This window comes from Mustela nigripes, chromosome 7 (assembly GCF_022355385.1).
Source record: "Mustela nigripes isolate SB6536 chromosome 7, MUSNIG.SB6536, whole genome shotgun sequence".
In the NCBI taxonomy this organism is placed as follows: domain Eukaryota; kingdom Metazoa; phylum Chordata; class Mammalia; order Carnivora; family Mustelidae; genus Mustela; species Mustela nigripes.
Window position 1 is genome coordinate 12,764,719 of NC_081563.1, and position 12,671 is coordinate 12,777,389.

Here is a 12,671-nt window from a genome sequence, read left to right on the forward strand (position 1 = left end):
GCTACCAAAACTCGGGAGAATTGTGTTGAAGAAGGCAAGAGAGAGACTGGCATCCACCATGTGTGTGCTGGGTGCTGTCCTCCCGAGAGCCCTATGAAGGAAGAGCTATGACCATCTGCGTTTGACTTGCTGGGGAATCCAAGCCCAGAAGGCTTGCCTACCTGTCCCTCCCCGCCCCCCGCCCCCACCATGCAGCTTCTCCACCAGTACACCCCATCTGCTCTGAACTGGGTAGGTCTTGCCGGGGAGGAGGGCCCTCTGGGGCACCCTGGCCACCACCTCCTCGCTGCAAATTGCCCTAGGTTTGTTTTCTTTGGCTCCCTCATTAATGAGTTCCAAGGACAATGCTAAGTCTAGTTAGGCGGCCTTAATTGGTTTAGTTACAACAAGATAATTCCTTTTTTCTTCTCTCAGAGGCCTTTTTGTTTAAAGACATTTTAGCTGGAAGATGTTAATTATCAATGAGGAGAAAGTGACACCTGAAGAGTTCATTTTCCATCTTGGTCCTCGGGGTCTCCTTTGAAGCCCCTCTGCGGCCGTCTTTCCCACTTTGTCACCTCTCCCCCAACCACCATAAAAGAGATCTGTGCCCTGGCTGGCGGCGGAACTTTCTTTCTCACTTGCCAGGGAGCCGTCTCTCTGCAGCTGTCCCCCAGGCATGGACAACCTGCGCGAGACCTTCCTCAGCCTCGAAGAGGGCTTGGGCCCCTCCGACAGCCCCGGCCTCCTGTCCTCCTGGGACTGGAACAACAGGGCAGGGCCCTTTGAGGTGAACCAGGCCTCCCCGACCCAGAGCCTGTCTCCGGCGTCTTCGCTGGGGTCCTACTCATCTTCTCCCCGACCGGCTGTGGCTGAGCTGGCCTGTGGGCACGGAGGTGCCACCAGTGGGGGCAGCGGTGGCTGCGATGGCCGTGGGACCGGTGGCCTGGTGGAGGTGGACTACAATATGTTAGCCTTCCAGCCTGCCTACCTGCAGGGCGCGGGGGGCCCCAAGGCCCAGAAGGGGGCCAAAGTCAGGATGTCTGTGCAGCGGAGACGGAAGGCCAGCGAGAGGGAGAAGCTTCGGATGAGGACCTTGGCGGACGCCCTGCACACCCTCCGGAATTACCTACCCCCCGTCTACAGCCAGCGGGGCCAGCCGCTCACCAAGATCCAGACGCTGAAGTACACCATCAAGTACATCAGGGAGCTCACAGATCTCCTCAACGGCGGGAGGGAGCCTCGGCCCCAGAGCGCCTGAGCGCTGCCCAGGACCCGACTTATCCCTGCCCCGGTGCAGGGGGGCACAGGAGAGCTTTAAAGACCTGGACTAGCTCACGGAACAACAGCATGAAGGTTTTTATTTTTGTGTTTGTTTTAATATAGAAAGCGTGGTGATGACTTTGTTGTCTGCAACATTGTAAGGGAATCCCCACCGGACTTGTTGGAGCGACCAGAACACTTAACAGCCAGACAAGCCGGTATTTTGCTTCGTGTTCCCACAGTTGCTCAGGAGAGGAGCCCCTAGCAAAGAGACCCATTACTTGGCCCTTCTCTGCCCATCCCAGGTATTTTAAAGGGTCCGTGATTTGAAATGTATTGTGTCCAGATGTAAAACTGTTACAGTTCATCTTCTCTCACTGTTTGGGTCTGGGAGCTTCCGTTCTGTGGCTAACTCAACCCATATTTTGTATAGCATCCAGCGTGACACCCCCTGGACTCTTATTCAGAAAGATTTGTATGGAGTAAAGGGCTCTAGCTTTCCTGTTTTTATTTTGTCTGTGTGCCCGTGTGCTTGTGTGTGCGCGCGCTTGTGTGTGTTTGACTAAAATCATGCCTTTTCTTTTGCAGGAACCCAAATCACATAGATGCAGAAGGAATTAGCATCATGGTAAATAGCAAGGCACAGGCAGGCAGGCTACACTGAGACACAGTGAAGTAAGGGCCTGCACCTCTTCTCTTAGTGCAGGGGGCAGGGCGGTGGGGGCCGGGGGGAGGGTGGTGGACGAGGGAGGCTGCCCACGCTGAGGGCTTGGGGATGAGCAGACAGGAGGGAGGAGGAAGTCGGGGGGGGGGGGAGGGGGGGACCCAGCCCCACGGGGAGGGCCTGAAGCAGGACTGGAGGCAGGCCACCCCGGTGCCAGGCCTGGTATGAGAATAACCTCACGGAATTTGTTCGCTTGCTCCCTTCTCAAATGAAGAGATTGGTTCAAAAACAGTAACAGGGGACGCCTGGGTGCCTCAGTCGTTAAGTGTCTACCTTCAGCTCGGCTCATGATCCCAGGGTCCTGGGATCGAACCCCACATCGGGCTCCCTGCTCAGTGGAAAGCCGGCTTCTCCCTCTCCCACTCCCCCTGCTTGTGTTCCTGCTCTCACTGTCTCTCTCTCTCTGTCAAATAAATAAATAAAACCTTTAAAAAAAATAATAAAAGGCCATTTTAATTCTATAGATGAGTGAAAGGGTTGGGATTCGAATTCAGGTCTGTCTTTAGCACCCCCCACCGGAGGTTTTTACTCTCCCCCCGCAACGCCTCCTCCTCCCACAAGCCTCCCCATCAGCTCCCATACATCTATACACAAACACATGTTCCTGTGCAGGGTGCCCTATCTCAGGGTGGGGGAGGCACACTCTCAGCTGGGCCAATGTGTATGGCACAAGGCATTGAAAAGAGGGCTTTGAATTAAGGAGGTTCTCCAAACCTTTGAATTAAGGAGGTTTTTTGTTTCTTGGTTTTTGTTTTGTTTTGTTTTGTTTAGGCTGCATTTTCCTCCCAGTGGTTATTAACCATTTATATATTTTTTTCAATGAATAGTCTGTTAAGGTTTCCAGTCATTTCTTTTTCTATTGTTGCTTTTTCTTCTTTGTAATGACACATTAACAAAAGTAGAAGATGTGTTACAATTTAATGTATAACTTCTTCACTTTATTCCTTTGTGGATACACGCATAAGCAAATAAATAAAGGCATTTGTACATTTAAAAAATGCCTTTAATTCTGCAAATTCCTTTTTTTTTTTTTTTACTTAGCAATACATAATAAAAGTCCTTCCAATGTAACTCAGAGAAATCTGTGATGTAAGTACCATTATTACCTTGACTTTACAGAGGAGGAAACATAAGCACAGCCTTGCTCTAAGTCACCATGTGAAGAACACAGTGGATATCAGAAGTTCAATTTGCAACTTAATTTGTTGTATAATTTGTTTAATGAGTCACTTTTTGAATAATATTTAGGTCATTTTATTTTTTTGTTACAGGAAAATACTAGCTTTATCCCCAGGTATTTTAAGTAGCCTGAAAATTTCCTGGAAATGGGATTTCTGCCCCAGAGTGCATGCACATTTTAAATTTAAATAAAGACTATTAGATGACTTATAAAAGTTTGCAATTATTTATGGTCCCTCTAACGTTGTGCAACAGAATCAGCTATCCCACATTGCCACTGGATATGACCAATATTTAATGGATAAAAAATGGTTAGTTCACTGTTGTGTTAATTTTAATTTCCCCGTCTACTAGTTGAGATGGTGCTTCTTCTTCTTCTTTTTTTTTTTTTTTAACTTTATGTGACTTTTGTTCATTTTGGTTCCTCTGCTATAACTTGTCCTTTTATGTTCTTGGTTATTTTTCTATTGTGTTACTTTATTTTCTTGTTAATTTGGGAAAGTTGCTTGTATATTATACATATTGAAAATGTTTCCTCCTGATTTATCATTTTTGTGATAGTCTTTGTTTATGGTATCATATATTTATGATTTTGATTATGGTATTTTCTTTGCTCTAGGAAGCTTTTCATTTTCACATGATCAACTCTCTCATCTTTTTATAGCTTATGTGTTTCTCCCTCTTGCTTATTTTTTTCCAGTCCTGAAGTTTCCAAACATTCAGATTTTTTCAAATACTTTCATAGTTATTTGTGTATCTTTTTAAAATAAGTGTTATGCACTATTTTTTTTTTTTTTTAAAGTAGGCTCTATGCTGAGCATGGGGCCCAACATGGGGCTTGAACCCACCATCTTGAGATCAAGCCCCTCGCCAAGATCAACTGATTGAGCCACCCAGGAGCCCCTATATGTATCTTTAATATACCTGCATTTTATTTTTGTCTACAGTGCAAAGAAGGAATCTAACTTTATTTCTGATTAGTGTTCTTACAACTGAAGAATATATATATATATATATATATATATATATTGTCATCAAGAGTGATGAGCTGTGGTGGGGCACAGCTGCTAAAATGTCATTCTGTGTATACAAACCTCCAACAGCTTCTCATGTATTTGTTCCTGGTGCTTTACTGAAGAGACCAGAAAGTGTTGGACAGCATCAAGTTTTTCTTCAACGGACTCTGCCTTGTGCTTAAACAGATATTCGTGTGAGACTGTATGTTTGTGCACATGTACCTGTATTTGTATTGGGGGTGTGTGTGTGTGTGTGGTTTCATATGTTGGGGCGGACTGGGGAAGACAGTAATATGGGGAAGGGGATGTCTAGTCTTTGATCAGGTTTTAGATCAATCACTATTTTCCTTGCCATTTTTAAAAGAGTGGGATCCAAATGCTCTTGGCTTTGATTTTTTCAAGCTCAAGCATTAAGAATGGTTTATGAATAATTTGGGTAATTTGGGTTACCCGTAGGGACCAGAATCTGTGGACGAGCTAGAGGACTCGCTTGTCCTCACTCTCTAAAAACCTGGAAAGCCACACACTCACCTACTAGTTGGGCTGGCCCTCAGGACGCCTACAGTGTCCACGGGAAAATGAGGAGGAGGTGACCACTTGGTGGAAGGAGTGCCTCTGGCTCTAGGCCTTGTCACACCGACACGGCGGAGCTCAGCATGGAAGCAGTGCGCCTCAGGCCGGCTCTGCAGCAACAGCCAGGTCCAGGAGAGGCAGCTGTCTGTGACTCAGCATTTGATTCGGCAGCAATCCCCTGTGGAGAGGATAGCTGGACCAGGACCCTGATTCCCCTTCGGAGCATTCAGAAGCAGCTGGCCCAGGCAAAACCCATAAACTGGAAGAAGGTATTTCTAGTGTTTGGACAGGGATCCGCAATCTGTGTCTGTGCGTGCTGTGTGTTGGTCAGATTTTCAAATTTATTATTTCAGTATTCCTCCTCACAATGCCAGGAACGAGGCATTATTATCCTATCTTGAGGATGAGGAAACTAAGGATTGAGCCAGCTCAACAGCACAGAGCCCCATGACTAGCTCGTGGCACATGGTTGAGTAGTTCGCTGAAGAGCTCAGCTCTATGTCCAAAGCTCGAGTCTTTCTCTGAGTCCTGCTGCCTTTCCTTCCAGCTCACCCCCGGACACTGTGGGCTGGGCAGTGGAGATCTTTCTCGGCAAACACTTGCTCCCGGGCTTCTTGACTGTTTCTCTGCTTCCCCATCTCTGGTACCCCCATTTCTTTCAACCATCAGAAACATTGCTGATGAAGCTGTCATTCCTCTTTCTTGTCTTCTAAATTATTTCCCTTTGAAGTTCTGCCTCTGCCTCCAACATTTCCTCAAAAATTCCTTTTACTTTCTTGCGGGCCCCCAGGATGAACCAGCGAGGAAGCCTGACTTCTGTCCATTTGTGTTCAATAAAGTGTTCCACAATTCACACCGGGTTGAGGTTTCTTTGTTCTTCTTGTAGTTTCTGCCACATTGGCTAATTGGGACAGAGACCAGAGCAGGGGTAGGGGAGATCCTATGTAAATTGACAAGGAGACAGAATTTCCTTTACTTTAGGATATTTAAAAAATTCAGCAGCCAAAGAAGATGTGTATGCAAGTGAGTTTGGGTGTCGTTGCCTTCGGGGTCCTGTTACCATAGCTAAATGTGTGTCTACTCTAAGGAGTCATTTGCTTCCTGTACACACTCCAGGCTGCAGAAAGGGCTGGGCCTTGACCCAGGCTGGCTTGACGACAGAGTTTGGCTCTCTCCTCTTGTCCTTATCTGACAATTTGAGAGTTGTTTACCTCCAAAGTGAAATCTGAAGCCAAAACAGCGTTTCTTAGAGTACCTGGAAGGACTTGATATTTTGGTTCCAGAAAGGCCCTCAACCTGTGAGAAGGAAGAAAGCAAATAACTTTTGAGGAAGTTCTTGTTCTTTATTTCTTGGGTTTGGAAGCCATTCCCTTCCCTTAGCAGAATCTCCCCACCATGTTGTTCTGCAGATGAACTCTGTTGACTTCTGTTTTCCTTCATTAAGTGACGTGGGGAGGAGAGCAGGCCTGGGCTCAGGGAAGCTGGAGGAAAGCACGACATGGGCTGCTCCCAGCCAACAACAATTGTGGATTCATCACCTGAGGTACCAGGCTCAAGGTCAAAGTCATCACTTACTTTTTCTCCTTCAGAATGGACTTTCAGACTTGATAGCTGACAATAGCACAGGGCTATATTATCCCATTTTGTAAATAAAGAAACACAGTCAGAGAAGTCAAGTCACCTTGCCCAAGGTCACGTAATCGCTGGCAAGCGCAGGGTTCCACCAGATCTGCTTCACTCCTTCTTTTGGCCATTCTAGATTCTAGACTCCAGCTGCCAGGAATGAAGCAAACAAACAATAGAAAAGTCTCGGCATTCGAGCCTTTCTCAGGAGCTTCTGCTCTCATTTGAAAAAGCTTCCATTCCGAAGTTGCACAGTCCAACAGACTGATTAGAATTTACGTAGATCAGGGCATAGTTTCAATTGTGATATCCTTTCTAGTCTCCTCTTATGCGAGGTGGTGTGTGATCATTCTCTCTTATAAAACGGAATGTGAGAAAAGTGTGGGGATTCGTCACAACTTTGGGGCATCTGTATGTTTCCATAGGGATCATATATTAGATTTCAAAACATACCCATTCTTAGGGACTACAGTTCACACACTTTTCCTTCAGTTTCTTTAGACATGAATTAACAAAACTAAAAATGGCAATTATAATAATAACAACAACTAATACTTACTGTGCCTTACTCGTGGTAAGGCACTGGTTTTTTTTTTTTTTAATTTTTAAAAAGATTTTATGTATTTATTTGAGAGAGGGATAGAGAGAGACAGAACGAGTGGTGGGGGGCAGAGAGAGGGAGAAGCAGACTCCCACTGCAGGGCTCAATTCCAGGACCCCACGATGAGGACTTGAGCTAAAGTCAGACGCTTAACTGACTGAGTCACTCAGGTGTCCCTAGGCCCTGTTCTAAGTACTTTACAAGGAATAGCTATTTTAACCTTTCTGAGGTGAGAGATAGCTACTTAAACAACCCTACAATGTAAGGACCAAAGCGATCCCATTTTACGGATTGGGAAGCTGAGGCATGGAGAGGTGAAAGCTTATTTAAATCGTGCAACTCGGCAGCAACAGACCCAGGATTCAATCCAGTCGTGCTTCCGCTAGGCTCTTCCTCCCACTCCCAACATGCCTTCACGCTGCTTTCCTAATTACAAAGCATTTTACTTACATTATCGGCTTAGTTCTTATTTATAACTCATTACATATGAAGTTGAATAAGGATGGTTACGTCCATTTTACGGATGTAGAGGTTAAGGCTCATCAGGACGAAATATCACAACTGCTAATAAATGACAGACTCGGCATCAGATTTCAAATTTCTAGATTCCTAGTCTGGTTCTTTCCGGTTAAACTCTTCTGTCTCCTGAGAAGATCTAGTTGTGCCCGGAAGCCTGCCCCGCAGGGCATCGTCCTAAAGACAGAACAACAAAATGTGCTCTATGGGACATTCCTTCTTTGGTGGGTTTTGCAAGCAACCTCTCTGAACTTTTACGTCTCATCAGTGTGCACACAGAAAACAGTCAACGTCTGCAGGTAGGGTGGGGTGATGAAATGCTAAGCCCTTGAACTGAGTTTCATTCACGATTCAAGAATTTGCGTCCCCAGGAACCTCCCATCACTATTCCAACTACAATTAGCAGATGTTTAAGCAACTTCAGTCCTGGGGTACTAACAAGCATCACCATGTGCAAAAGCAGGGAGGTCTGTGAGCGCCCCAGGATCTGGTGGGTCAGATGTGGGCTGGTTTGGCTGAAGCACAGAGTCAGTCTGGAGGTTCAGGGAGAGGAGAACCCACGGGAAGGCAGGGGCTGGACCCGGAGGACTGGAACATCCTTCAAGCTCTGGGAAGCCGACTCCACCTGAGCCAAGTCCCTCTCATGCCGGGACTGCCTTGGGGGTTATTTCTCCAGGTCCCAGGCCCGTGGGGCACCTGGGTGGCTCAGTGGGTTAAACACGGGACTCTGGGTTTCGGCCCAGGTCATGTTCTCAGGGTCCTGGGATGGAGCCACACAGGGGACACAGCTTGGACTCCTCCCTCTCCCTCCCCTTCCCCCTCCCCTTTCCCCCTTCCCTCCCACTGCTCTTGATCTGTCTCCATCTCTCTCTTGTTCTAAAATAAATAAATAGAAATTTAAAAAAGAAAAAAAAAGATAAAAGGACCTGGTATTGAACATAACACTAGGATGAACGACAGGCCGTGCCCCACGTGGCTCAGTTACTAAATACTTAAGGATTTCCTGATTTACTGCTCACACTGTAGTTCTTTTTCAACCCATGAAGGAATAATCCCGTTTTTGGTGATAATGCTTAAAATCCTCTTGCTTCTGCTGTTTTTTCTGTATCTCACAGCTCCTGCCATACCTTTATTTCAAACTTTGCAAAAATTCCCTCCCCAGTGGTACCCACATGACCCTTGTCCTTGAACCCCTCTGTCTCTCACCACCCTCCCCCCCTTCTGAACATGCCCCTCCCTCTGTTCAACCCTCGGGATCAACTGATGAGGGCAAAACGCAGTCCCTGTTCTCCAGATAATTAAATGGAGCTGGGGGAATAGGCTTACAAGTAAATAAGCATAAAAAAGCACCTAAATAATTAAAAAAAATTTTTTTAAAAAAAGGTCCAAAATCCTTGGGAATAAGGGAAGGAGAGAGGAGTTCTAGCTGATGGGGCACCTGGCTTCATAGGTGAGCTAGCACTGAACTTGAACCTGAATGGGTGAGTGGGATTTCGGTAGGGCAGAGAGATATTTCAAGAAAGACAGCAAAGCCAAGGTAAAAGGCAGGAAGGCAAGAGGCAGGGCACGTGGGCATGGGGACTGAGGGTATGTGAGTACAGACTGTAAAGGGCCAAATGCCAAGTTAAGGGGTTGGATGTAGCAAATCCCTTTATTTTTTTGTTTGACTCTTTCTGTAACGGTATGCAGTGGTGATGAATTAATGCACTGATCAAGGTTTTATGGGCTCGTGGGATGTTTCTTAGCCTGCACTTGGTACCTGGGAGAGAGGCAGGATCCCTGCTCTTGGGGAGTTTATTTTTATTTTTTTAAAGATTTTATTTATTGAAAGAGAGAAAGTGTGAGACAGAGCACAAGTAGGGAGGAGGGGCAGAGGGAGAGGGAGAAGCAGACCCCTGGCTGGGCAGGGAGCCTGACACTGGGATCCATCCCAGGACCCTGGGACCAGGACCCAAGCGGAAGGCAGACCTTCACTGACGGAGTCACCCAGCACCCACTCCTCTTCGGGAGTTCGCATCTAGTGGTGGAGGAGTAAGATTCCCTGACTGAGGAGAAAGGATCGTGGCGGTGGACAGTGAGTCTGCAGGAGCTCTGGGGAGAGAGGTGAACTCTCTGGCAGTGAGAAGCATGGGTGGAGGGGTCGGAGGGTGACAGAGTGTGAGAGCAGAGGCTGCAGGCTTGGGAAGGGAACAAGGACAGAGCATTCTTTGAGGAGCAGGAAGGTATGGGGAAGGACGGACCAGGAGCGGTGAGAAGGGAACGGTGGGTCTAGCTTGGCAAAGTTATGGAAAAGCCAGCGCAGGAGGCATCATTCCCAAATACTGGTCAGTCCCCCAGCATTCTGTTGTTTCTCGGATGTTCACTTCAGTGAGTACCTGCCGCTAACAGACCTGCCACTTTCCAGCACATCCATCAGGCTGTGAGGTAGCTGCCATTTCCCCCATTTTACAGACAAGAAAACGAGGCTCACAGAGGTCAAGCAAGTGGCCTGGGGCCCGTGACTGAGGGAGGGATGGAGGGCTTCCCCCAGGCCTTTCGGCCGCACTACCCTCCTTCACACAAAGAACCTGAAAGTGAAATTAGAGCATGACGACCCCATGGGAGGCACGGACCGATTGCTCAGGACAGTTCTGAAGACAGGAAATATCTGTGATTAACACTAAAACTGAAGCATTCCAGGAAAGGGGGAGAGACAGATTTCTTTGTTTATAGCTGATTTAAGGAAGTACAAATGCCTCCCCCTTTTGATGTTTCAGTTTTCGTGTTTGGGAAGGATCTATCCAAAATTCCCAGGGGTGTTAAATAAGTATATGAAACCAAATACAATCGATGCTCTGGTCACTTCCCTGGGGTCTCCGCTTCTTCCAAAAGAGGCCCTTTCAGTCCATCCTACCTTGGTGTCCCCCTGCTGACCTTTCTCCACGGCGGCAGGTGAGCAGGCTAGAGGTGCCAAAGTAGGTCCCCAGGAGGCCAGAGGGACCAGGAGGTGCCCTTATGAAGGGCTCTACTTAAAAGGAGCAAAAGGTGTCAGAGAAATGCTAGGGCATTAAATGCCAGGAGGGAATGACCACGTCATTCCCGAGCCCCAGGTAAGGTTCACAATGCCAGGCACTGGGCAGCAGCAGAGCAGTGCGACTTTGTGGAAGCAGGAGCTGGAGGCAGATGCGATCTCCCCCACTTTTGGAATGCCCTGCCCATCCTCTTTGTGGACAAAGCTGCAGGTGAGTCTCCCGAGCCACCAAGCATCCAGTTCTTGCTTCCAAACACAGCTGCTCTAGGTCACCCTGCAACTCAGGCTCACTGGGAAGGCCATGGACAGATGTTTGGGATGCCAGGGAGGCCCACTTGCTGCAAAACAAGGAATCCATTCAGAAAACTTTATATCCAGGTGACAGGCAATCCTGCACCTGTGATGGTCCTGGACTATAGAGAGGGAAGCCCGAAGCAAATGGGCTGCTAGAGAATTTCCCAGCAGGCACCTCGGGGGCTGTGTTCCTGGGCTCCAAGGGGACATCCCTTTCTCCCAGCCAGGCTATGGACAGACGATGTACCAAGGCAGAAGAAGAGATCTGGGGACCCAATTTTGTGGTCTAAGAATATGAGACAGTGAGAAGCCCCGTGGGTCAGTGTAGGAACTTAGCAGTGTCTCCGAAGCCACAAACTTCATGAAGTCTTTATCTACAAAATGGGGAAACAAAGTTTAATTCACAGGCCAAGTGTGAAGATTAAATGGAATGATGACCCTAAGTGCCATGCATAGCAACGGATGGTGTAAATGCTTGTTTCTTTCCCCTCAGGTTGAGGAGATCTGGTAAAAAAAAATTGTCAACAAGTTAAATCAGCAAGCTTAGTGGAGGAGAGAAGCTGTACACGAGTGTCTTCCCCAGAGGGATGGCAGGGGGTGGGTGGTCCCATGATGTCGGAGACCCGGCTCACCATGAATGATCCATCCTCGGGGCAGAGGTCCCAGCTCAACCACAGAAAGAAGCTGATGTCCTTATTTCAGCCTTGTGATGATAGAATGATTAAGTGCTTCATTATATAACCACCACACAAAAAATTCAAATGGTTTGGATGAACTGAAAATGCAAAGTAAAACTAACTTTCCTCATTGTCTAGACAACTATTATACTTTTTTTATTCTAGAGATTGCCCTATGAGTTTAAATGTCTGATGAAAGACAAGGAAATTGGCATTTGCCTGTTTCAATCACTGCATCTCCTAATTGTTCTTAATGACTTTTTTTTTTTTACATCAGTGGGATTTATTTTTATTTTTTAAAAATATTTTATTTATTTATTTGAGAGAGAGAGGAAGAGAGAGAGAGAAAGCATGAGCCGGGGGGAGGGTCAGAGAGAGAAGCAGGCTTCCCGGAGGAGCAGGGAGCCCAACCCCAACCAAAGCTGGTAATCCCAGGACCCTGGGATCCTGACCTGAGCTGAAGGCAGATGCTTAACCGACTGAGCCACCCAGGTGCCTCACATCAGCACGATTTAGAACTTATACATTTTTGTTCTCTAATTACAGTGAGTTGTTCTGTGGTCTACTTATAGGTCAAGTCTAAAAACTGAAAACTGATGAACAGCATTTACAACGTTATTTGGTATATTTTATACCATGAATGTTTAACCACGAAACTGTGTTTGGAACCTTGTGGAAGCAGTACATCCATGACTCAGTCGGATATCAAATGTATATTACCTGCACGGCTGGGAAGGGGGACATCCAAACACAGACATGGTCACATTTATCTCTAGTGGCAAAGAAGAGGACCCTGAACTTTTCTGGGTTTATCTTTGCCACAATGAGGAAGATCTTCCTGGGGACAAGGAAGAGGAAGGAAGGGCCAAGCGAGGCATACCCCAAGGCCAATTCTAACTGTGAAGTTTTCCGTTTGCTAATGAAGAACTTCCTTTGACCTGTTCAGACCTGGGGATCTGTTGACTGCGACCCAGAGCCCCAACACGGAAATAGTCCCTACATAGTACAACAGGCTAAAACCCCCCGATATTCCACTGCTATCCAAACACCTTGCTGTGGCTTACCCACAGGGCAGCCTGCAGCTGGGTCCAAATTAGCATCATTTAGCGAAGCTCAATAGAAAATGTTTGATCTGGGCACCTGGGTGGCTCAGTTGGTTGAGCGACTGCCTTCGGCTCAGGTCATGATCCTGGCCTTCCGTGATCGAGTCCCGCAT

The 12,671-nt window shown here is 47.1% G+C and overlaps 1 protein-coding gene across 1 annotated transcript; it reads left to right on the plus strand.

The window, feature by feature from the left end:
* The first annotated feature begins 658 nt into the window (after window positions 1-658).
* Window positions 659-1,240, plus strand: MSGN1 (mesogenin 1). The gene has a single exon (XM_059407539.1). It carries the CDS (start codon window positions 659-661, stop codon window positions 1,238-1,240), a length of 582 nt encoding a protein of 193 aa, XP_059263522.1.
* Window positions 1,241-12,671: the final 11,431 nt, after the last annotated feature.

Coding starts and splice junctions, on each gene's coding strand:
- MSGN1 (XM_059407539.1), top strand. CDS start 659: ATGGACAACCTGCGCGAGACCTTCCTCAGCCTCGAAGAGGGCTTGGGC.